Below are 22976 nucleotides of genomic sequence, written 5' to 3'. Positions count from 1 at the left end.
TTCAAACTGTTAGATTATTGAAAACGTTACCGCTGTGATATGCATAAGGGGGTGATGGGGTTTGACGAAGTAGCATGATTAGGCTGGTGCTTGATGAAGTAGCATGATTATTAGCTAGGCAAGGTTAGTGCTCTAGGGTTGGTGCCACAATGATGCAAGCTAAAGGTCAAAGGCGATGTCCAAATCCTAAGCAAGGCTATCCGATTGTTCGGCTCCAACGCACAGTGTCTTAATATTTCATCATCATCATCAATTAAACAGGATGTAATCATTAACTAGCTGGTCCTACTTTGAATTTTTTTTCTACACTTTTTGCTACAAGATGGAAATTTAATCTGTTTGTTTATTGCCGAATACAAGCAGCCACAATGAAGGTAAAGCTCTACGATGGTGCTCTGAAAACTAATTTATCAAAGGAGAGCTAGCTCTCTATAAAGGGAGAGCCAGCTTTCATCCTCTTCGATCCTTTCAGTCTTAGTTCAGATTCCAAATCTTGCAAGAGATGGCAGGGAAAGAGCCAAAGGTATTCGATTCCCCAGTTAGATCCTCTGCTTTGGAGCTCTAAATTCTGATCACTTTATGTTCTGATCCAAGCAGCATATATGGTTTTATTGATGCTCTGAATTTTGTCACAGATTGCCACAGTTATCATCAAGGTCGACCTCGAATGCTGCTGCTGCTCCAAGAAGATCAAGCGCACTCTTTGCAAGCTCCAGAGTAAGCATATGTATTACTGGCTTCCTAAGTTTCAGAGTACTTAAGTGAGCAAAATTTATCTTTTTGAGAAATTCTGTAAATTCATCTTTAGAGCGATTCAAGATCAATTCCATCGTCTACGATGAGAAGAAGAACACTGTCACCGTCTCCGGCGCCTTCAACCCCGACTGCTTTATCAAGAAGCTCTGCTGCATGGCCTACAAAGTCATCAAAGACGTCGAGATAAAAAAACCAGACCCACCACCACCTCCACCGCCGCAGGTGCCCAAACCAGCTGATCCAAAACCTGCCTCAAAACCACCAGCTCCACCGCCGCAGGTGCCCAAACCAGATCCAAAACCTGACCCAAAACCACCACCTCCACCTCCACCGCCGCAGGTGCCGCCGGAGGTGATTGTGAAATTCCCGATGTGGGCCTTTCCGGCGCCGATGTGGCCATGCTGCTGCCAGCCGTGCCCCTGCTACGAGCCGCACCAGGGGTGCTGCCGCTGCTGCTCCTGCGGCCACGTGTCCTCCGCCCCGCAGCCACCCAAACCTGTGGTGGATCCCCCGCCGTCACAACCCGCGTACTACGGCGGTTACCCATGCTACAAGATCGTCTGCGAGGACGAGCCTTCCTACGGCTGCTCCATCATGTAATTAATTTGCTTTCCTCTTTTTATGCCCGTAATTTGCGTGTGAAGTGATTGATAATAAGTTTATCTCGAGGCTCATCAATGTCATCCTCGGATTGTAATGCTAAAAATTCAATTCGTAAGCAAACGTGAGTCCAATCAAGTTGATCTGTAATCAAACAATTAACGTATCATCTTGTGCCCTTCATCACGGGGGGAGGCGGCTTTCGAGCGAGCTTTTAGCTACAGGTGGTGATGACCTGCGTGAATAATGTAGCTGGATCAGCTCCGTCGCCGGCCGGTGGGGAAGAAAGGCAGTTTGATGTAACTGAAACGTGGGTGGGTGAGGAAGGGATGGACCGGCCCCGGCCGGCCGACAGATGGTCCTGGAGAAAGCGACAAAGGTGGGAGACTCGGAAAAGTCTAGCTCTTACGCAAAACTCTTCACACTCTCTAAACGCAGATCTGATTGATTAATGGCACAAGGACAATGCTAGGGACATATTTTAAGATTGCATTATTTTTATATTTAAAGATATAATTAAAATAACAAAAAAAACTAATTAAAATTTATACGAGCTAACGAATAAATTATTCATAATTATGTTTGTTGAAGTTAATTTACATTTAGTTGCCGAAGGAGCATAAATAATTATTTACCAAATAAGTACTAAGTTTATTTAGGAACATTAACCCTATCAATATTTAATTTTTAAGAACCGAGATAATATATAAATTAAGTTTTTATCTACTGTTATATTTGATTTGAGAACCGTTAAAAATATTATGATAGTTTTACATATTATGAACGGACCATCGTCTCGGTTGATATAATTGCAGCGTGCTTAATAATTGTGGGTGGTCTGGTCCCTGCGCACCGATTCAACCCAGCTACTCGTCGATTTGATATCTAGACGAAAGGAGCGAGTCCCACTGAGCTTCCTCGAAACTTCATCCGGGTAGAAAATGGAGTAATGGATAGCCACGTCGCCTTCTGCAAGCGCTCCAAGTGGCCATTGCTTTGCCTGCATTGCCCATGCGTGGTGGGCTTCCACTTTCGTGCCCACCAAGCAGTTGACGACTTCACTTGCGGTCTCCGCCGGCTCTTGCCTTTCACCTTCGCTCGATCGGCGTACAGATCTCTCATTCCTCGTCTCGCAGCTGTTTCGAGGTTGATCATTGTCCATTCTCTTAGCTTCTGGGAATCGATTGATTTCTTCGGGTTGCCAATTCATTTGCTGTTTTGGATTTCCGAGATCTGAGTGATAGCTGGTACCGGAATCTCTTCAATTTCCTTTTTTTTTAATCTGTCGTATCGAATTAGATACTCAATACAGCTGATAGATTCTGCTTCGTCGATGAAGTAGCTTCTGGGTAAGGTATTTTCTTGGTTGTTCCCCGTGCATTCATAAGCCACAAATTTGAGATTTGAGATGCTTCTGCAGGATTAGGGTTCCTAGGATCAAAAGTTCCATGGCCTTTAACAGGAAGTCACGCGCTGTGAAAGAGGCTCTTCCGTGGCGGCGTGTGCTTTTGCTCCTTCTCTCAATCCTAGTCGCCGTTATGTTTCTAATCTTTGTGCTGAAACATAGGGCAGTAACTTCATATGCTTCTTTTGCAAATTTAGAAAAGGCCGTTGATTGGGAAACTGACCACCCCGCAGTGAGGCATCTCAAATCTGAGCTCAGGTTACCAGATCAGAATTCGCTATCCATTTCTCTGGATCAGAGGAACAAATTGCCCCCTAGGAACCTGAATCTCTTTCCTAACCTCGCCAAAGACCACATTAAGATCGTCCTTTATGTTCATAACCGCCCCCAATACCTCAAGGTGGTCGTCCAGAGCCTCGCGGCTGTGGAGGGGATTGGGGAGACATTGCTAATTGTAAGCCACGATGGATACTTCGCTGAGATGGATAGCATTGTCCAGGGCATCCGGTATTGCCAGGTCAAGCAGATCTTTGCACCATACTCTCCACACTTGTTCCGTGATAGCTTTCCTGGCATCTCACCAGGTGATTGCCGCAATAAGGAAGACCCTGCTATGAAGAAGTGTAATGGGACAGCAGACCAATATGGCAACCACCGGTCACCCAACATTGTGTCTTTGAAGCATCATTGGTGGTGGATGATGAATACTGTGTGGGATGGGATGGATGAGACCAAGGGATTCTCTGGTCACATTCTTTTCATTGAAGAGGACCATTATATCTATCCAAATGCCTACCGGAACCTCCAACTTCTCATAGGATTGAAACCCTTGAAATGCCCCCAGTGTTATGCTGCCAACCTGGCACCATCAGATGTGAATTCTAAAGGAGAAGGCTGGGATATGTTGATTGCTGAGAAGATGGGCAATGTAGGGTATGCCTTTAACCGGACAGTTTGGAGGAAGATCCACTCAAAAGCAAAGGAGTTTTGCTCATTTGATGAATATAACTGGGACATAACTATGTGGGCTACTGTCTATCCTTCATTTGGGACCCCTGTTTACACTCTTAGAGGTCCTAGGAGAAGTGCAGCTCATTTTGGAAAATGTGGGTTGCATCAGGGTCAAGGGAAGAGCAGTGCATGCATTGACAACGGGGAAGCAAGTATACAGTTTGATGAAATTGATAAAATTTTGAATATAAAGTCCAATTGGCCAGTGCATGTTTTCAAGAAGCAGACAGGTTACCAAGCTGGTTTTAAAGGTTGGGGAGGTTGGGGTGATGAGAGGGACCGAGAACTTTGTCTGAGTTTTTCGTATATGTATCATCTCGTGCAAACATCATGATATTTTCTAAGTTGTTAGAGCATCGCGTTCTCTTCCTACTTGTCGGATTTTGTACACGGTATATGAGGTACAACACAATGTTGTCTGTACCATTGAAAATTTTTAATGCATATCTTTACCTGAAATGGAGTATTTGTTTCTTGAGCATGTTTATTTTAACGCTCTTCTCACCGGTCTTTGATACTACCTTATTCTTGTGCAAATATTCATCATATTGAGTTGGATATGATTATAATTTTGAGCTAGCATTTTAGTTAGCTTGAAATTGATGGGACTATGCTACAGATGAGAAATTGTAATTTTTGCTGTACAATGGCAATGGTTATCGTACTTATAATTTGTGTTTATCTGCATATTGCTTTAGTTCCCATATGCATCCTCTTTTTCAATTGATAACGTCTAGCATCCTTTCAATCATGTACTTTTGTTTAAGAAGTGGTCTCATAGATTAATGCAGATGATTTTTGTCCACTTAATTTGGTGGATTAAATTATTAGATTTATATTATAAGCCAAAAAGAAAATATTTGATTCATACTGATTAATGTTCATCCATGGTAAGTATATGCAGTTGTTAGGTTTGGCAATACCAACAGTGACATACTTAAGTGGCTCAGTGAATTTGTTTGAACTGCTAATATTTTCCAATGCTGGCATTATTGGCCATTTTGTTGCTAGCATGATCACAAAAGTAGACCTGTATAATTAATTGCCTTAAGAATCTGAGCTATACAGTATTTATTCTTTTCCTGCATTGAAACACCTGTTTGTTTGCCTCACGTGTGTATTTCTTGATATTGTTCTTTTCTCCTACATGGCTATAATACTACAAGTAATCTCTTTGAAGAGTATCAAAACTATGGAGGTCTACTCATGGATAATATTGGAGAAGTGAGTTACGATTAGAACCATTAGTGGTTGGCATCCAGGAATATGTCCAACAATCTTGACATGGATTTGTATGGTTCATTTTTATTTGTTCCGTGATCATTTTTCTTTTCTTTTTTCAGTTTTAACTTTTATTCAGTGGTGATGTATGCCATCTGACAATGTTATCTATTCTTGCTTTAATTGCAAGTTCGTTGACAAAAATGAATTAAGACTAAGATACATAAAATGTAACTTTAGCACTGGCAGTGGCAAATTCTAGAGAATGGTTAAGCTGATTCGATATAAAATCCTTGCATGTGAAAAAAATGACAGCTAGGGTTTGTTATTGTAAGAATGATAATGTGTCGGTGATATCATATGTAGCTAAGATGAGAAAGTTAAGTGGATGTGCAAGGCTACGAGGAGAGATGATTGATCCATGTGTGGCAGTATGTGAAGTTGGGATGAGTATCTTCAAAAATGACTGATAATTAAACAAATTGAATAGATTAGGTGACTAAGTGATGTTAACAGTTAAAATGAAGCCAAATAAAACAAATACTTGTGCAAGTGGTAAAATGAAATTAAAAAAAAGTTCTGAACACAAACTAAATGACATGTAGTAGTTAAAAGATGGGCTGCATGAATCTTAAGTCTGGACAAGATCCATAGAATATACCTCAAATAATTAGAAAACGCAGTGTTATTGTACCTTAGATGTTTCCAAATATTTTTTAAAGAGTTAATGGGTACTTAAGGCTTGTATTTGGCTAAATAATAAATATTGAGGATATAATATGATGATAGGTTATTATCACTGGCTATGGTATTTTGGTTCTGGTATCTATGAAAACTCGGTGTATTGATATTCAATTCCATCACTAGATGAGATGAGAGAACAACTAAGATTGCATGTTATTCCACTTCTGGCCTGCCAAGTTTGATTCATTTGGTATGTCATTATCCTTTAAAATGTCAATTAATATATCATTCAACTGGAAAGCAGTGCAATGTTCATATCCATGTGAAGGCATGTCTACTAGCCAACTCAATGAGGTCAACTCTTTCAGTTAAATGTTTTCCTTTCTTTCTTTTTTTTTAAAAGACATAACTGGTAAATTGACATCAGTTCAACATATTACATCATTGCTCAACATTTTCCACAAAAGAAACTTGATATGTTGCAACGTATTTGGTATCTATTTATTGTCAAGCTCAGGTATTAAATGCAGGTAAGTTGTGTTCTGCAAATTACTGTGAGTTCAATTCCATACATTGAGTTAGAATTTTTTGGTACAAAGGTATACAAACCTGGTTCATTTAGTATTGCATATTAATGTTGTTTGGTTGTCTGACGGAAGGAATTTTGAGTAGTTTGATATTTTATGCTATTTCTCTCAGAGTGATGACATTTAATGCTATTCGAGTTCATAACAATAGCAGCCTAGTTTTAGATGTGGATGAAGGAAATTCTAGATCATCTCCATTAATATTCCCTAGTAAATTGATACACAGTGTTTCCTTATTTCATTGTCATGTTCAAGGAAGCGAGTTATGTAATACGATTACCAGTTTTCTGAACCTCTGAATTCTCAACATTCAGAAGACAGATTCTGTAAGTTACTGCCATCTTCTTAATATAATTTCTAGTGCAGCAAAAAGGGCAGATTCTTTCCATCTCAAAGTGAATGTGTTGAGATAGATACTCACATAAAGCAAAGAGCAACTTTATTCTATCTGATCTACTGGAGAGTAGTATTGAGTCATGCCAAAGAGCAACATTCTTCTTCTAGGGACTTCCTTATGCATTGGCCTATCAGAGGAATCTGGATCATCAAAAGGAAAAGAAATCCATATTTTGATATTGCTCGTTAACTATGTTTATGCTGGTTCTCTACTCTTGAATTCTCGATCAGTATATTTCATAGTGGAGTAATCGAACTTTGGGTACGCACTATGCCTTTTTCTATTTTTGAGTTGGAAGTGCTTCAGAAATAAACAGTTGTTTTTTTCCTCTGTCAATAGATGCTGTGAAATGAAATATAGCTTCACAGATTGACTCATGATTAACAAGCTTTCAGTAGAATTCACTGAATAAATGTTTATCCATCTTATGCAGCTTTGTTGGAAATCTCGATCACCTAATCTGGGATATATGCTTTCAAATTTCAGAACTGAAGCTTTTATTCTATGGCATCAGAGCTGTTTGGAAAGCAGGAAAAATTGTCAATATAAAATCGTCCTCATTTCAGGTCAGCATATAGTTGTGGGTTTATTTATAGTTTATTTGAATTCCAAATTCCGTATGGTTTTTTTTCCCTTCTAACTACTGCAACTGAGATTTTTTTTTTCAAAGAAGAAAAATAAATCAAAATTATCTTAGGGGATGTTTACAATTATGTTTTCTGTTTTTCTCTGGAATCATTTGATTGAGCAAATTTGTGATACGAGGAAGGCAAAGTCCGCAGTGGTCCTGGTCCATCGACCTCGCCATTGCATCTTCTGGGTTGAGGCAAGCAGTTCTCTTTACCTTAACATTGACATTTTAATATTTCTCTTTTTAGTTTTTTTTTTTTGCCTTGTCAATTAATGTTTGGAATACTCCAATACAGCATCAAAGGTTTGTTCCATAAATTAAAATAATGTATATATATAAATGGAAAGGTGAACGAACATAATGAATGATTTAAAAATATATGCATAGTTTGAGTAGTGTCTTTGAATAGTTTTAATCAATTATAAGGCTATCTCACCAGCTTAGCTGCAATTTCGTAGCTGCCTAATCGTGCATTTCATGGCCGCCTCGGCCGGTCGCTTGTCGTTCTAACAGCCGTTTGCCTGCAATGCATAAACAAAATGGTATAAAATATATAAATAATAATAATTAGAAGTGCTAAAAAGAGTCAGGCGTCTGTTGAAGGCTTGAAGCGGATCTTGCCTATTTTCCAGGCATCAGCGATTGGTTAGGGCCACTGCCACGTGGGCTGCTTCCATCCTCATCCTGTGCTCGCCTCTCACTCGCGGGTCCACTTCACTCAAGGTCGCGGGACCTCGATCATCTTTGTTTGCTTGACGCCTCAAAAATGAAACGGAAGGGAAAAAACAAGATCGATGGCTGCGAATAATGTCGACTCTGTCTTCTTCTCTTCATCTTGCTCTTCTTTTAGTTCCCTCGATCTCTTCTTCCTCTTTAACTTGTTCCTGTTCTTTTCTGTAATTCTTTTATTTAAAGATCGGGTACAGCCGTAGTTAGCAGAGTGGATTTGGTAAGGAAGAAAATTTTACAGTTATTAGTTGTGAATTGAGTTTATCTGGATACAATCAACTTGTTCCTCACTGATTCCAGTGAACAAAAATTCGGTCTTGTCATTCTACTAATAATCGACCTTGTGGCGTTTGGATTTCGTCGCTCTTTCTCAGATTTGATGGGTTTTAGGGAAAATAATGGCCAAATTGAAGAATAATTGGAGGGGGAAAATTACTTCCGCCTTGGATGCTTCAATCAGAATCTGGAACTTCTCCTTGTCTGCTTTGGCCTCTTTCTCATCTCTTGCTTTGGTTTCTTTCTTCCTTTGGTTCGCTTGATTAAAAAAAATTGATCTTTTTGTGATTTCGTATACCATTTCCTTACTCTAGGCCTTGAATTCACCATTTCCGATGAGTTCTTTGGTTCAACATCAGTCCTTCGGGGGCCTATTACTGCTGCAGATGTGCGACAACACGCTATCCTGTTGTTGTTCGAAAGATTGACCAAGAAGGTTCGCCTTTGGCGAGATTGGTGTTGGTTTCAGCGGCGGAATAGCCAGATTGGATGTCGTCCAAGTCGAACAGGGGGAGCAGGAGCACCTCTGCGCGCTCAAAGCACAGCGGTCATGTAGTTGCTCAGATCACCTTGGACGCCAGGGGAGGAAGCTCAGGGGTTTGGTTGCCTGCCATCACACCATTCCAAGGTTTGTACCGTTCCCGCTCAGATATGCCTGTGAGTTTCTTATGCAAGTATTTGGGGTTCAGCTAAACAAGGAGGTTGGGCTGGCAGCCCAAGCAGAGGCATATCCTCCAAACGCAAACACTTCTTTGTGATATGCTTCTCCGTGATGCACCAATTGGTATCTTCACCAAATCACCAAATGTAGTGGATCTCGTCAAGTGCGATGGAGCAGCTTTGTGTTATCGGAACCAGGTTTGGGTGCTTCGAACGACACCAACTGAGACACAGATAAGGGAAATTGTCTCATGGCTTCAGGAGTGCCATGATGGTTCCACTGGCTTAAGCATGGACAGCCTGACAGAAGCAAAGCTATCCAGGAGCTGCTGAACTAGGGGAAGCTGTCTGTGGCATGACTGTGGTTAAAATTACTTCAAGGTTCATCAACTTGTCAGAAGAGAAGTCAATTAGCATAAAGTTCAATCACTTAAAACATGGAAACAGACGCTCAATGGTTGCTGGAATTTGCCACTACCGCAAAAATCTTGCATCATGCATGGAGCATTGAGACGACCGGTGTATATATCGATCAAACAAGGAGAATCAACACACATTTTTGTATAATGGATCCTTTCCCCGGACCCCGCATGGTATGCCCCTTTCTTGCTATTGCCATTTAAGATAAAATAAGTGGCATCTTACTGCAACTAATTTTTCAGTTCGACTAGTTTTCAGACTATCGTGGATTGCAATAAGTTCGAAGGATGTCATGCTTGTATTGTAGTTGTGCGCATCAGCTGGATTCTAACAAGGCCTTCCAATGTGACTTGTGCTTTATGTGCTCTCGATGTGGGATTTTTAACAATAAGGATCTTGTTAGTTTTTTTTTTTCTTTGGTCGACCGAGGACTTGGTTAGGATTTCCCCTTGGGGTGTGTATCTGAATGGAAAGGGAGGAAAGTGGTTTGCTTTGACACACTCTTTCTCGCTTTCTCATTTCTTATTTCTTATTAGATTGAAATAGTGGTTTTGTAGATTTATTATCAAAGATACAATAAGTTGTGATAATGCCATTATTACTCATGATTGACTCACTTGATTGGTCCACCTAAACAAATGGCTCCATTAGTTGATTGGATTCGTAAGTTGAAGAGTCAAAAATTCACTCCCAATAAATATAATTACAGGTGGTCGAGTATCGTTTAGTAAACAGACAAAATTGGATTTTTTTTTTTTTAAAAAAGAAGAGTGATTTGATTTTCATTAAATAATATTTTTCACTAATTCGATATTTCTATTCATCTGATAGCAGATACACGTCTTCTATGAACAGATTAATTCTTCCTATCAAGATGTCAAAGGTAATGCTAAGTTCTAACTCTCAATGGCTCCACGACAAAACATGTCATCATTTCTGTTCTCATCTTTGGGCTGGAAAACTAGTCTACCTATTCAACTGTACAAGTAACTCAACTCCTTCCTAGCTAGTCATCGCATACGTGGATGCGCAGGCCGTTTGGAGCTTCAACTCTAGGAAATTTTAGTATTTCATCTCCTCCAACCTCTTCCCATCTGCAATCAGAAACAACAATCTGTGAGCTTTAGTTTGTAGTCAAATTGTGATTGCTTTCTTGCAAAGTGAAGTAAGTAAACTTGGAACCTGTATCGAGTTACAAAGTAGTGAAGGAATGTGGCAATTTCAGCAGTGCCCAGTTCTTTCCCAGGGCACATCCTTCCTCCTCCTCCAAATAGCATGAAGTGCTGGTTGGATTCTAAGTTTTTATCCTGGGTTTGGTCAAGTTACACAAACTTAGCTCACGGAACGCGTCGACGAGGCACAGATTTCATTCGAAAATCAAGATCACTCACCAACCATCTCCATGGGTTGAATGCTAAAGGCTCTTGATACACATCTGGATCATAGTTAATCTCTCTAGTGTACACATAAATTCTCCACCCTTTTGGTATTGTGAATCCTGATGCATACATAAGAAAGTTACTTCGACTGACGATAAGGAAACAAAATTGTATTAGATTTAGCTCACCTTTCAACGACACATCTCGAGTTGTCTTCCTAAGCACCCCATTAACGACTGTGGCCATTCTTAGTGTCTCCAGTATTACCTGCAACATAACAATTGTTTTCAGTATGCACTTATACAACTAGTTAGAAATAATTTTTCTTACCGCACGCGTAAATTTCATCGACTTGTAGTCGTTCCAATCAATTGCATCCTCCTGCGATTTTCCTTTTCGGATCTCGAAATGTTCATTCTGCATGCCAAGGGTAAAAGAATCATGAGTAACAAACATTTGAACAGAGAAGATATCACAAAGCATCAACTGTGATGCCTACTCGTAGCTCTTCGAGAACTCTAGGATGGTCATGGAGGTATTTCACAGCCATCATCGAAGTGGTTGAAACAGTTTCATAGCCCGAATAGACGAGAGCTATGATCAAATCAATAATCTGCTCATCGTCAAGTTTAACTTTGGAACTGCCATCCATTTTCAGGAGGGAATCGAGCATGTCGTTGTAGGAGCTTGAGGAGGTTCTTCTTTCCTCTATTAGGCACCTCAACATACCCACAAGCCTTTTCCTTGCCTGTAGAAGAGACTGATCAGATATGATTGAATTCACATGTGTTGATGACACTGTTTAAAATATATTTATAAAACATATATTAATAATTTTTTTTTGGTAGCTACCTTGAATCCCTGATGATAATTTGTGCCAGGAATATTGATGGGCAACGAAAGAGTACCAAGAACAAGCTTGAAGATCTCTGATTTCAGGGCTTCAGAAACAGGCCCTGTCTCAATGCTAGCAATTTGCTTTAATGAAGACAGCAATGCCATCTAAACAAGATGAAGATTATGAGTGGTGTTAGATGTTTGTTTGGCTAATACAGCCAGAAATTTGATGTCCAAATTAACTAAGAATTTTAGCTAACCTCCTTGGTTTTCTCTTGGATGTCAATGACTTTTCCACCCCAATTATGAATGTATGATCTCATGAACTGATCGATCTTGGGAAAGAGCTGGTCCCTGATCATTGGGGGGCTCACAAGGCCAAGCATGGCACTCCTCATCGTCTTGTGCAGCTCGCCATGAACGGACGCAATGTTGGATCTCCCTAAGATATCAAGCATGGACTGTGGGTACCCAGGAATAAAGCCTTTCCCTTCATTCATCAGTATGAACCTGTTGAGCTCTGCATCCATGCACACCATCGTAGGGCACCCCAATATGTGTGACTTGAATACACTCCCATACCTTAACAAAATGAGGGGAAAAAACATCAAACGCTTGGAAGAAATAATTTTTAAAGATTTTTCAAGCTCATGGACATGGATGCTTAAAAAGGAAACGAGGAGAAGGGAAACAGGAGAGAAAATGTGACATCACATTTCAAGTACTCGAGGAGCCAGTGTTTAGCAGACAAACAGAAAGAAAAGGAGCTCAAGAAGCAGCTTTTTTTTCTCCAAGATACCTTTCAGTAAAAAAAAAAAAAAAGTCCACTGAATCAAGAAAAACAATCCAGCTTTTTACTCCCTAAAATGGTTCGTGTTTAAGGAGGGGGAAAATCATCTCCCCATGCAAAATCACAAAAGAAAAGGCAGCAAAAGAGTCAACTTTGCTTCCAAAAAGTGATCTTTTTTTCATCTAAGAAGAAATCTTATATCCAGGGAGCTCTCGTCTCACCTGACCCTTTGGTTCTTCATGAAGCTTGGGCCTTGCTTGAGGAACTCAGTGGTCTCCCCAAACAAAGGCCACCCCATGGTCCCTGGAGGAAGACCCTTCTTCCTGTACCTCACCTCATTCCACCTCAACAGGGCACCACAAATGAACAGAAAGCAAAGCAGTGGCAGCATGACCAACACCACCATCTTTGCAAACAAGCAAGCAAATACCTGGAGAAGACACAGTGACACACACTGCCCCTGCAGCTTACATCCCTTAGCTTGCATGGCCTTATATAGGCCTTCCAAGGTTAAAACTTGACACAGCTGGTTAAAGGTACTAGTCTTTGACCAAGCCAAGACCACAGCTGCTCTTGAAAAAAAAGAATTCAAAAAGAAAAAAACAACCTTTATCTGTCCAAATCAAAGACTCGTGCGACAAAACTTAAAGGCGGGCAGAGAAGGTAGAGGGAGAATCTGCAAATGTTTGTGATCTAAAAACTTGGTGAATTTTGGAAACTTATGGGCACAGGATTGCAATTATGAGTTGGGGCATTGAGATGTGGGAGGAAAAAGAAATGTTGTCAGCAATTACCGGCAATTTAGGTGCCACATGGTGGCCACCAAGATTGGACCAAAGGTGGAAAAGGTGGCTCATGGTATTCACTAGTCACGACTGGAACAACTAAAAAAACCAGGTCCTCACATGCCTGTGAATTGAAGGAGTAGATCTGCTAAGCTTATAACGCCATTGCAAAATATTCCAGCGGCACAAGAAAACAGAAATTTAAAGTTTTAAACCTCTCCAGATTTTGTTGTTTAATCTGTATGCTGTCAAAAATTGGCTTCAGAAACAATACTGATGCCGCTTTGTTTAAGTTTCGCCTTTCTTTTTTGAGCTTTGGATGCTCGGACAGAGAGGGAGAGGCAGTAAATGCCCAGTAAAATAAGGCTGACATAGTTCTAGTTTGGACGGCAATAAAGCTCGAGGGAACTTGCCATCTTCATCGTGTTTCACACTTAGAATTAACTTACAACGGACGACGAGCTCACTGAAGAACTCAACATGAATACCCAAATCGTACGAATTAAGCTCTACAATCGAAACACCAAACTAGATAAAACAGACGAGGTGAGCAGTGAATTCCAAACTCAAATTGCTTCGTGGTGAAACATTAGCACAGAGACAGAGGGAGAGAGAGATGGAGAGACCATAGATTGCCTGGTAAATCTCTTGTGACGTCTTTTTGACTTTGGATTGCTCGTCGTGAAGTTGGGATTAAAAAAATAAATAGGACAGTGTACTGAACAAAGGGCATGGTCCCAACAAGATCCTTGGATGTTGATTTGACAGCAGAGATGGAGTTGCCCCTTTGCCCTTCTTTCTTCGTTTCTTCCCTTCTTCCTTCTGAAATCTTCATAGGATAATGGCACAATCTACTTAATTGTCATGAGGTGGTGCCTCAGTCGGCAGAGAAAACATGAGAAGACATATAGCATATTTGTTTTCTATTTTCCTAGGATTTATGTGCTAATTTGATTCATAGAGTGAATCGACTGATATGATGTGATCCCATCTCTCTGTAGTCTCTTCCCTGGATGAAGGCAAGGAAGAAGACTGATACTGATTCGGTGGGTTGTGTGCATGAGACGAGAGGTATGGTTGGAAAAAATAAACTTAAAACCAAACACCTCCTGATACTGAGGAAGAAAAAGTGGTTGGAATAATTGAAGCATGAGCTGTAGAGAAGAGGCATGAATGCTCAACCACAACCCCTCTTTCCACTCATTTCTTTCTCTAATTAATGGGTTTTGATCTCATCTGATTGTCACTTTTCTTCATTCGTATGCAAACCATTAATGAATCAGTAAATTAGGTATGTGCCGAAATATAGCGAAATTGGATTCGTTTGATTCGCAATTTCTTCAAATCTTACAAAATATTTACTTAGTTCCAGAAACTCTTTAAGCTCCTTTTAGTTTTTTTTTCCTCCTTAATTCCCTCTGTCTGTTTTATCATATCTCTCATATGATCTCTAACAGTGTAAAGATGATTGGAAAATGATAGTTTGGATCTTTTGGAATCGCACAGACGTGTGAGAAATGGATAAGCAATGAAGAAATTGCCAAACTGATAAGCTACTTTTTTGGTGGCGCATAAATATCATATTCTTATCATGAAACAATTGTAATTATCCTCCTCTCTAATCATGCAATGAGAAGATTTAACTATGAAAGTAATATAAATTATTACCAGATTTTAGGAATTATAATTTTTAGAAATTTTTTATTACTATTTCAGAAAGAAGAAGGGAAAAAAAGGTAGAAATTAATTTTCCAGCATTTCAGGGTCTTATTGGGCATTTGACCTCTCCGAATAAATAATGAACACGAGCGGGCGGGGAGGAGAATGTCCAGCACAGTTAGCTGCTGCAGGCCAACCCCCACGTGATGGCATTCATTCAAACAACCCCCTTAATTAATGAAAATTAATTTAAAATTTTTTTAAAAAAAGAATGTACGTGGGGCTCTCATTCATTCAATCAATCAATTAAAATGGTCCTCTGCGTTGCACGAGGGCTCTTCTTTGTCTTCTTCTGCCTCCTCTATTTTTATTTTTTTTTTATTTTTATTTTTTGTTTATTATTTATACGGATGATTCCACTCTCTCACCTACTGTTAGCATCTATCGTTTTCCCATGATAGATATTAGAGAGAGAACAAATTATTAGTTTATTTGTTTTATCGTCTTATGAATGATATAAATTAATTAAATGGGGGTGGCCCTTTTATGAAAATAAAATTAAAAAAAATATTCATAAAAATAATGTAATCCAAATTCAAAGAAGTGAAGTTGTATTTTTTTTAAAAAATTATTATAATTTAGATGTTTAAATCTTGTCCAATTAATTAATTTATAAGTAGACGACGATCGGATTCACCTACCTACCGAAAAAAATTTAAAAGAAATTACAACTTTAAATATGTGGATAGAAGAGAAGAAAATAATTGTTGTGCCCATTTTATCTTAAATGCACTGCAAGAGGACATTCCATTTAATTAGAAAAAAAATATTAATCAATTTCACTTTCAAATGTAATCTCGTTTTCGTTCTCTCTGTTCAACATCAGTACTGTTTCATGGCACCCATTGGGACGCCAATAATTAGGTGGTGACAAGTTTACGATCTACAGAATCAAATGAAACATACAAGTTTTGTTGGCGTTATTAAAATTTTAATCATTGACAGAATGTATCATGTGGCATTAACCAAGTTGCTATAGAAACAAGAATAGTATGCTCGAATTGACTACCTAACAGTAGCTTCTTTCACTGTCCGTCCCAAGCAATGAAATTGAAGTTGAGATTTTTCAAATGAAAATCAATATTTTAAAACATTAATTAAAGATAAGGAGAAGGAAGGAAGAAGAAGCAGAGATATATATTGGAGAATTTTATGACATATTTTAGTTTCACTTGTTTAAAATATATATCTGAGGGAATTATAGACAGACAGATACTGCAGTTTGTCCGATATCTATGAACAAATAAAAAAAAAATCCACTGTAGAGATATGGACCAAAATTAAGAGCTGAGATATGGATGAAATGGAAGATGGAAGGATATCTTGAGCAATGAATGCGTCCAATTAATTCCGAATGCGAATTTGGATTTGGATTTGCTCTCTCCCTGAATTCCACATCGGCTATAATCATCACACAATTGGAAGGGCCCACGTGGAGCTCCCTTTTCGCTACAAATCTTATTTACCACCTAACCCCGCCGGGATTAATTAGATAGATATATGGACTAGCAGTGCTCAATTATATTCATGAGCTTAAGGAAGGAAGGACGCCACGATCGGCGCGGGGGACGTGGACTCGAATCCGTTGGCGACTTGTCCCATTTTTGTCCACGGCATGGAAGCTCGCGCCTCCCCAATTAAAGCGGCCGGAAATCGCGGGATTCCAAATCCAATCCGGTTGGGTTTTGACGGTGACTGGGGCCGCGACAGCGACGGCGCTTGCACGAGCGGGGAATGTTTAATTAGGCGTTGACACGATTACAAATTAATCATTTCGCAGCCGTGTCTGCTGTCTTATGAACGATTAACTGTACGTGGCTTCGATCACTTAATTGTTAACTAAGTTTAATTATTATTTTGTTTACCTATATATATATATATATATATATATATATATATAAAGATGCATGTGTCGATCGGCTTGCTGACGGTGGGCATGACTATCTATCAATCAATCAATTCCCACGTACACGTCCATTTGCACGAGGACCTCTCTCTTGTCCTTTTCGTCCTTCCTTTATCGCGCTTTAATGCATCTTTATCTTTTAATTAATGAATTGTTTGTATCATGATAGTGGGAGATCAACTTCATTAGTTTGCCAACTCATCGTTGGTTGCCTGATTAGCGTAATAATATCCATCTAAAGTTTGATTAATACGTTGTATCTTACACGACTTATGAGAGGGCTTGATTAATTGTGGTTGAGATTATTTAAATTAATCCGAATTAGACTTTTCTGCCTCTTTTTAAGACGAAAAAGGATCAACATTGCCAACTTTATTGACGCGCGTACAGAGGACGCATTATAGTGCAGAAAAGACAATTAACTGTGAATTGAATGACACTCATCGATCGAGCCAATTTAATGCTCGACAATAACATTTTGTTCATATATCATTGGATATATATATATATCTTGGCTAAGATATCATCAAAAGAGATAATTATATTTTAATGCGAACCCAATATAAATTAGCATAACTAAAGTATATACCTATATACCTTTTCCTTTTTATGAAATGATGATCGATTTAACAATACACAAATGAGAGGGTGTTTGAATTTCTTATCGATTAACAGGCGCATATATGCATGCATTTTGATGGCTTTCTCACAGAAATAATCAGAATAAAATCAGATCGACGCGACGACATTAATTATCTATGTGTTAATTGGTTCACACGAGGTACTTGTGCTGTTGCTCGGTGATATATAGCAGCTGCTACTGTTACTATCTAGTCTTTCTCTCTCTCGTGAGCAAGGAATTAAAGCAGAGATGAAGGACACTGCGTGCGTGCGCACGCACTCGTGGGCACGAGCTAGCTAGTTTCGATAGGGACAACCACTGACCACATAAGTTCTGACACTTACCACGTGCTCCCACACGTACGCGTGCCTGCTCAGCCTCTGATTTGGCTCCTCCCACGCATGCACGCGGCACGTACGAAGCATATATAGGCTAGCTACGCGCTGTGGCCTGTAGAGCAACAGTGAGAATGTCGTGTGTGTGTATATATATATATACATGTGTGTGCATGTGTTATTGCAGTATACATGTGTTGAGTTTACAAGGACCAGCGTACGTAGTAATTACTAATTAGAGCTTGCAGAACCACTAAGTACGTAGTAACTTGAGCATGGTTAAAAGCAAATGAGTTGAGTTTGCGACAGTAGATGACACGGCGTAGTGCTAGATTCCAACTAACATGTTGCAGGAAGAATCCAACCCACTGAAACTTTGTTTTAATTTGGCCCTGGCCTCGATCGGTTAATTTGATATCAGTATCACCTCCTGTTTTTGCTAGCTAGCACCGAAATATATGATGCCACTGCATGCATGCATTGTTTCCAAATTACCAATTGACCTCATTGCAGTGGATATCAACAATTTATTTAATAAAAGTTGAGCGTCAGATAAAGCATGGAGAACAGGAAGTCAAAATGGGGCAATGAGCAGCTAGCTATGCATATATATATTTTCTTCCTGGCTGCCATCGATCGATCATTGACGTTTCCTTAAATTGCGCAGAGTACTTCACATGCAAAGCAAAAAAGCTAATTTAGAGCAGCGCACGGCTCCATGGCGCACCACCACTTACCACTACCCAGTCAAACTTTGACAATCTGCCTCTAATCTGATTGTCTTCTTCTCTTTTTTTCCATCAATATTAACAAATGTTATCTTCTCCAATCAATCAACTTACAAGAGATCATGCATGTTAATTTTATATAACAAGTGTAGTCGTTCAGAGCATGAAAATTAATTAGGTTATTAATGCCAAAAAAAAGATGTATAGCTGTAGAAATAACTAAGATTCTACTGTTAGGACTGGTTACGTTAGAAGTAGGCCTGCAGGAAGCCTTGAAGGGCATGCAATAGGGGTTGACAATGGATGTGTTGTCTAGAATTTAAGGCTGCACGTTGAGCTGATTTCTATGTTTGATATCTTCTTTTTCTGACATTCTCTTGATAAGATCGCCTGCATGTTTATATCAACATCGATATCATTTTGGCAGGCATTGAAAGCTTCTCAGATCTCCAAGATATATATCACTTTCCTTTAATTTCCACATTGTATCTTATATCATTATGGACCCCTTTGTAAGTTAGTAATATATATATGTAAACATTTAACAACAAGATTACATATACAATTAATGCTAGCTAGCTCACATGGTCTCGATTACTTATAACCATTAATTAATGTTGTGAACTTTTGGCTGAACACTTGGCTATCGCCATGGCCACCCACCACAAGGACCTCAGCAGCAGGGGCTTGATGTCTTCGTAGGCCAGCTTTTTCTTGAGATATCTAGCAGAGGTTAATTTACACGCCAAGAAGAGCACTGAGCTGCGTTGTACATGCAACTAGATGGGGACGACCATCATAGAATGATAAGAATTTGAAACTTTTAAGAAATATTTTGACAAATTTAAACTCTCTAGTCATTAAAAATAAAAAATAAAATAAAATAAATTTTATAGGTTAAGTGATAATTTTCCTTTCTTTTATTTTTTTTTTTAAGAAATAAAACGAATCCATTTACGAATTAAACCACAATGGCATGCAGCACTACTGCACTAGGCACCCGTGTGCAAATACTAGCAGTGTCGTTTACGATTCTATCGAAAAATTCTAATTTAACTCTGAATTTGCTCCCATTTTTTAGTTAAAAAATAATTTGCTCTTGTATAAAATTTGAAAATTTCTTCGAAAAAATTGTAAAGTAAAGTGAAGGAGCAAACTGCAATTTGGCGCCTCGAGTATCTAGACGGCCCAGTTATATTTATAACGATTTTTTGATGCCCATGTTAATTGTTAGGGGATAGCGGCACTGCTCATTTGGGCTTCAAGTTATTGGAGGCCCAAACATACGCTCATAAATTGCTCTTGACCTTGTGATTCGCAGACGCCAAAACAGCGCAGCCATTGCGCCGGGGACGGCCACTCGACTCCCAAGCGACCGCGAGAGAGGAGCCGAGCAATGGCGACCTTAAGCAAACTGTACTCGATGCGCGAGGCCGCGGAGCACAACACCCGGGAGGATTGCTGGGTCGTCATCGACGGCAAGGTTTGCTTATGATGCACCTCTCTCTCTCTCTCTCTCAACTATTTTTCTCCTTCCGTTGCATCGTTCTTTCGTGTTTGATTCACATATATTTATTATGAGTGCGCGCTCTTTGCACGCGTAATTCTGCTATTTGTATGGGTGATTTTGTGTACATGTGGTGATGGACGCCTTGTTTCGTTCCGTGATTTGGTCAAACCCTAGTTGGATGATTCGAGAAAAATTTTCATATAGGGTTAAGATTGGGCCTTAGTAAAGATTATCAAAGAGAAGGTATTCTTAAGTAAGAAAGTTGTTGTTATGGTGGTTTAGAATAATGTGGATAGGAATAAGGAATTCTGTATCCAGTTTTTTGTATTCACACAAGTATCATAGCCAGGAAATCTAATTGGAATTTTATTATCAAACGAGCAATAAGTTGAATCTTTTGCTTCATGTTTGATCCTGGAGAAAGCAATGGGGCTAGGTGATGGTGTTGTAAGGTTACGGGTTTCAGTTATTGAGGAATAGTTTCCTTCTTTAATTAGCACTTATGTCTGTGGTATATAGATGCTAATTTCCCAGTCTAAATATCTGCCTAGGGTTCATTTGGGAAGAAACTTTATCTCCATGCTGCAAACTGGATGGTGTATCCACCGAACAGGAATTGATTTCATCTTGTGTGCAGGGAGATCTGCTTATTGTTCGAGACTTTTTTCTTCTTTAGGATTTGGTTTAAGGTATCAAACAGATATAATCATTTTGGTTGGACAGATGAGTAGGGGAGTGTTGTGTAAAATACAGATACTCCAATTTGTACCAGATAAGCAGAAACAAAATACGTAAACAGATCCCCTTTCAAGAACATTGGAAGACAAGGGTAAAAGCTTTTCTTTGGCATGTTAGCAATTTGATTTCTCTTGCTTGACTGTATGAAGAGATGTGGAGTGAGGTAAAAGAGGGTAAAGATGAGAGTTTCGAGGAATATTAAGAAATAACAAAAATTTCCTTTGAGATTCAATTATTATGACACAAAGATTGGTGACTGGAATATGTTATGGTTTTGAGTGCATGATTGAATCCGTAGGATCGGGGCTTAAGATCTATTACATTCTTCTCGCCAATGGACTTAGAGTGATGTCCTTCGTTCGTGTTAGCTCTTTCTTCATTCGTGTTAGCTCTTTTCTTCATCCCTAGGGCAGAAGAGGTTTTACTTATCACACCTTAGAAGAGGGGTTTGAGTAAGTGTTCAGCCGGATGAAGGGTGTGACAGTTGAAGTCAACAACCCCTTGGAAGTGGTGGTGGTGTTTCCTTCGAGAAGCAGAGTTCCGATGGTGTTAGTAGGAGTAGTAGTGTTTTTTGGGGAAGTAGTCCTGGTGCTACTATGTGTGGTAGCATGGGAGTAAAGGGGTAGGAAACTGAATGGGAGAGAGGGAAGGGAGAGCGAAAGCAGAGAGGGATGTGGAGTAGAGAGGAATTGAGTGAGATAAGGTATCATGTATTACATCTATTATATTTCTTATGTGGCATATGATCATTTTATATTTTATATGTAAAATACAAACTCGCCCGCAATATATTTTTATTTACTTAGTCTTGCATTTTCATCATTTCTTCCAAATCTATTTGAGATTGACTCTTTCTTGCGATTAGGCCCTTTGTTCATCTGTTGAGGCTGGTTACTTCTCCATGGTCATATCAAAATTATCAACTGAATTGTGGTTTTGTTCTAGAAATTAGGAAACTTAAAACAGCTTTTAGTCTTAACAACTTAGCCTTGTAAAAATCCTAATTTTTTACTTGCTATTTATTGTAGTTGGTAACACAATCAGAATTTTAAATCCTATTTAAAATATTGTTGAAAATTTCAAATTTGTTTGTCATTAAATTTTGATAGCTATCATATTTCCTACAAAATAGCAGGAGAATTTTTAAAATGTTATTTAGTTTCTTAAAAAGTCAATTAGAGTTTTTATTGGGATAAACTTAAGTTTGTTGATCTATAAAAAATATGTTAAGGTTCTAGGTATTATATAGGTTATTAAATCCATAAAATTTCCTAGGATTCTCTTGGGGAGTTTTTTTTTTAAAATTTTTTGCTAGGTGAAGTTTTATCTTCTTTTTGAAACATTTATCTCATTCGCTTTATCAATTTTATCCCTTTAAACTTATTTGGAAAGACTAGCTATCGTTTTGTCATGACATAAACCGTGCCATATCTAAGAACATTTGGAAAGAGGGGTCATTAGCTTTCCATTTATCTTCATTACTGAGATACTTGATGAAAATATGGCACTTTCCTTAAAATGTCTCTTGGTACTTATAGACACTGGATTCATAGCTGTGGTTCATGGCAGGTGTATGACGTGACTTCATATCTGGATGAACACCCTGGAGGAGATGATGTGCTCCTTTCAGCTGCAGGTTAGTTGACCAATCCTATGAGTTCCGATCACCCACTTATCCTTAAAAGGCATCGGATGCTATGCAGCTTTCTACCACCTCATCTATAACCTGAACATTTTATCCTTTTACTGGACCAAACTTTCTATTCTTCAAAGGGAGGGATTCGACAGCAGATTTTGAAGAAGCTGGGCACAGCAAAGATGCTCGTGAACTGATGAAAGCCTATTGTGTCGGGGAGCTAGACCCGGACCATGCTGTTATCCCTGAGCTTGAAGTTTTCAGGAAGGACCAATCATCTGGTTTTACCAACAAGCTCAAGAACATAACCTTCGAGTACTGGGCTGCAACTGCAGTCATCGGAATTGCAGTAGTCGCTGGCATTCTGTACTCACGCAAAAGTTGATTTTCAAGTTCTCATCAAACTTCTGAACGCTTAAGACTGCGTAATATTATTTATATCGATTTGGTCTCCTACCAAATTAGAGGCAGTCACGTGCTGCTATTTCTTAAGCAATTTTGTGGTTGGGCCATGATAGAACACCTATTCGATCTTCTGCTACACTAAGAATTGTTTACAAGTGGGTTTCTTTATTCAAATCAGTATACTTGTTTGATGTATCTCTGAGTTTTAT

The 22976-nt window shown here is 39.1% G+C and overlaps 4 protein-coding genes across 7 annotated transcripts; 3 read left to right on the top strand and 1 right to left on the bottom strand.

Moving 5' to 3' along the window:
* The first annotated feature begins 361 nt into the window (after positions 1 to 361).
* On the top strand, positions 362 to 1514 carry LOC141841847 (uncharacterized). Of its 2 annotated transcripts, XM_074730051.1 has the most exons (4): positions 362 to 523; positions 636 to 717; positions 809 to 978; positions 1096 to 1514. In XM_074730051.1, the coding sequence occupies exons 1-4, from the start codon at positions 503 to 505 to the stop codon at positions 1354 to 1356; spliced, it is 534 nt and encodes a 177-aa protein (XP_074586152.1). In that variant the 5' UTR covers positions 362 to 502; the 3' UTR covers positions 1357 to 1514. The 2 variants fall into 2 exon arrangements, with proteins under 2 accessions (XP_074586152.1, XP_074586144.1); XM_074730043.1 differs by having other exon boundaries at positions 809 to 1514.
* An 887-nt stretch (positions 1515 to 2401) lies between these two features.
* On the top strand, positions 2402 to 4251 carry LOC141828422 (alpha-1,6-mannosyl-glycoprotein 2-beta-N-acetylglucosaminyltransferase). Of its 3 annotated transcripts, none has more exons than XM_074715867.1 (2): positions 2402 to 2603; positions 2777 to 4251. In XM_074715867.1, exon 2 carries the CDS (start codon positions 2805 to 2807, stop codon positions 4104 to 4106), a length of 1302 nt encoding a protein of 433 aa, XP_074571968.1. In that variant the 5' UTR covers positions 2402 to 2603; positions 2777 to 2804; the 3' UTR covers positions 4107 to 4251. The 3 variants fall into 3 exon arrangements, with proteins under 3 accessions (XP_074571968.1, XP_074571953.1, XP_074571962.1); XM_074715852.1 differs by having other exon boundaries at positions 2564 to 2705; XM_074715861.1 differs by having other exon boundaries at positions 2594 to 2710.
* Positions 4252 to 10220: 5969 nt separating this feature from the next.
* Positions 10221 to 12838, bottom strand: LOC141828411 (cytochrome P450 85A1-like). Its single transcript, XM_074715841.1, has 9 exons — positions 12605 to 12838; positions 11854 to 12175; positions 11609 to 11758; positions 11256 to 11504; positions 11087 to 11173; positions 10945 to 11023; positions 10769 to 10875; positions 10560 to 10684; positions 10221 to 10471 (listed from the first exon to the last, which is right to left on the bottom strand). The coding sequence occupies exons 1-9, from the start codon at positions 12787 to 12789 to the stop codon at positions 10384 to 10386; spliced, it is 1392 nt and encodes a 463-aa protein (XP_074571942.1). The 5' UTR covers positions 12790 to 12838; the 3' UTR covers positions 10221 to 10383.
* Positions 12839 to 19817: 6979 nt separating this feature from the next.
* LOC141846663 (cytochrome b5) lies at positions 19818 to 22970 on the top strand. The gene is made up of 3 exons (XM_074734706.1): positions 19818 to 19961; positions 22296 to 22362; positions 22500 to 22970. Exons 1-3 carry the CDS (start codon positions 19875 to 19877, stop codon positions 22745 to 22747), a joined length of 402 nt encoding a protein of 133 aa, XP_074590807.1. The 5' UTR covers positions 19818 to 19874; the 3' UTR covers positions 22748 to 22970.
* The last annotated feature ends 6 nt before the right edge of the window (positions 22971 to 22976 follow it).

The sequence above is a fragment of the Curcuma longa genome, chromosome 1 (assembly GCF_044706935.1).
Source record: "Curcuma longa cultivar G26 ecotype Majalengka, Jawa Barat chromosome 1, ITB_CL_G26_1.1, whole genome shotgun sequence".
NCBI lineage: Eukaryota > Viridiplantae > Streptophyta > Magnoliopsida > Zingiberales > Zingiberaceae > Curcuma > Curcuma longa.
This window is presented reverse-complemented; position numbering and strand designations above follow the sequence as displayed.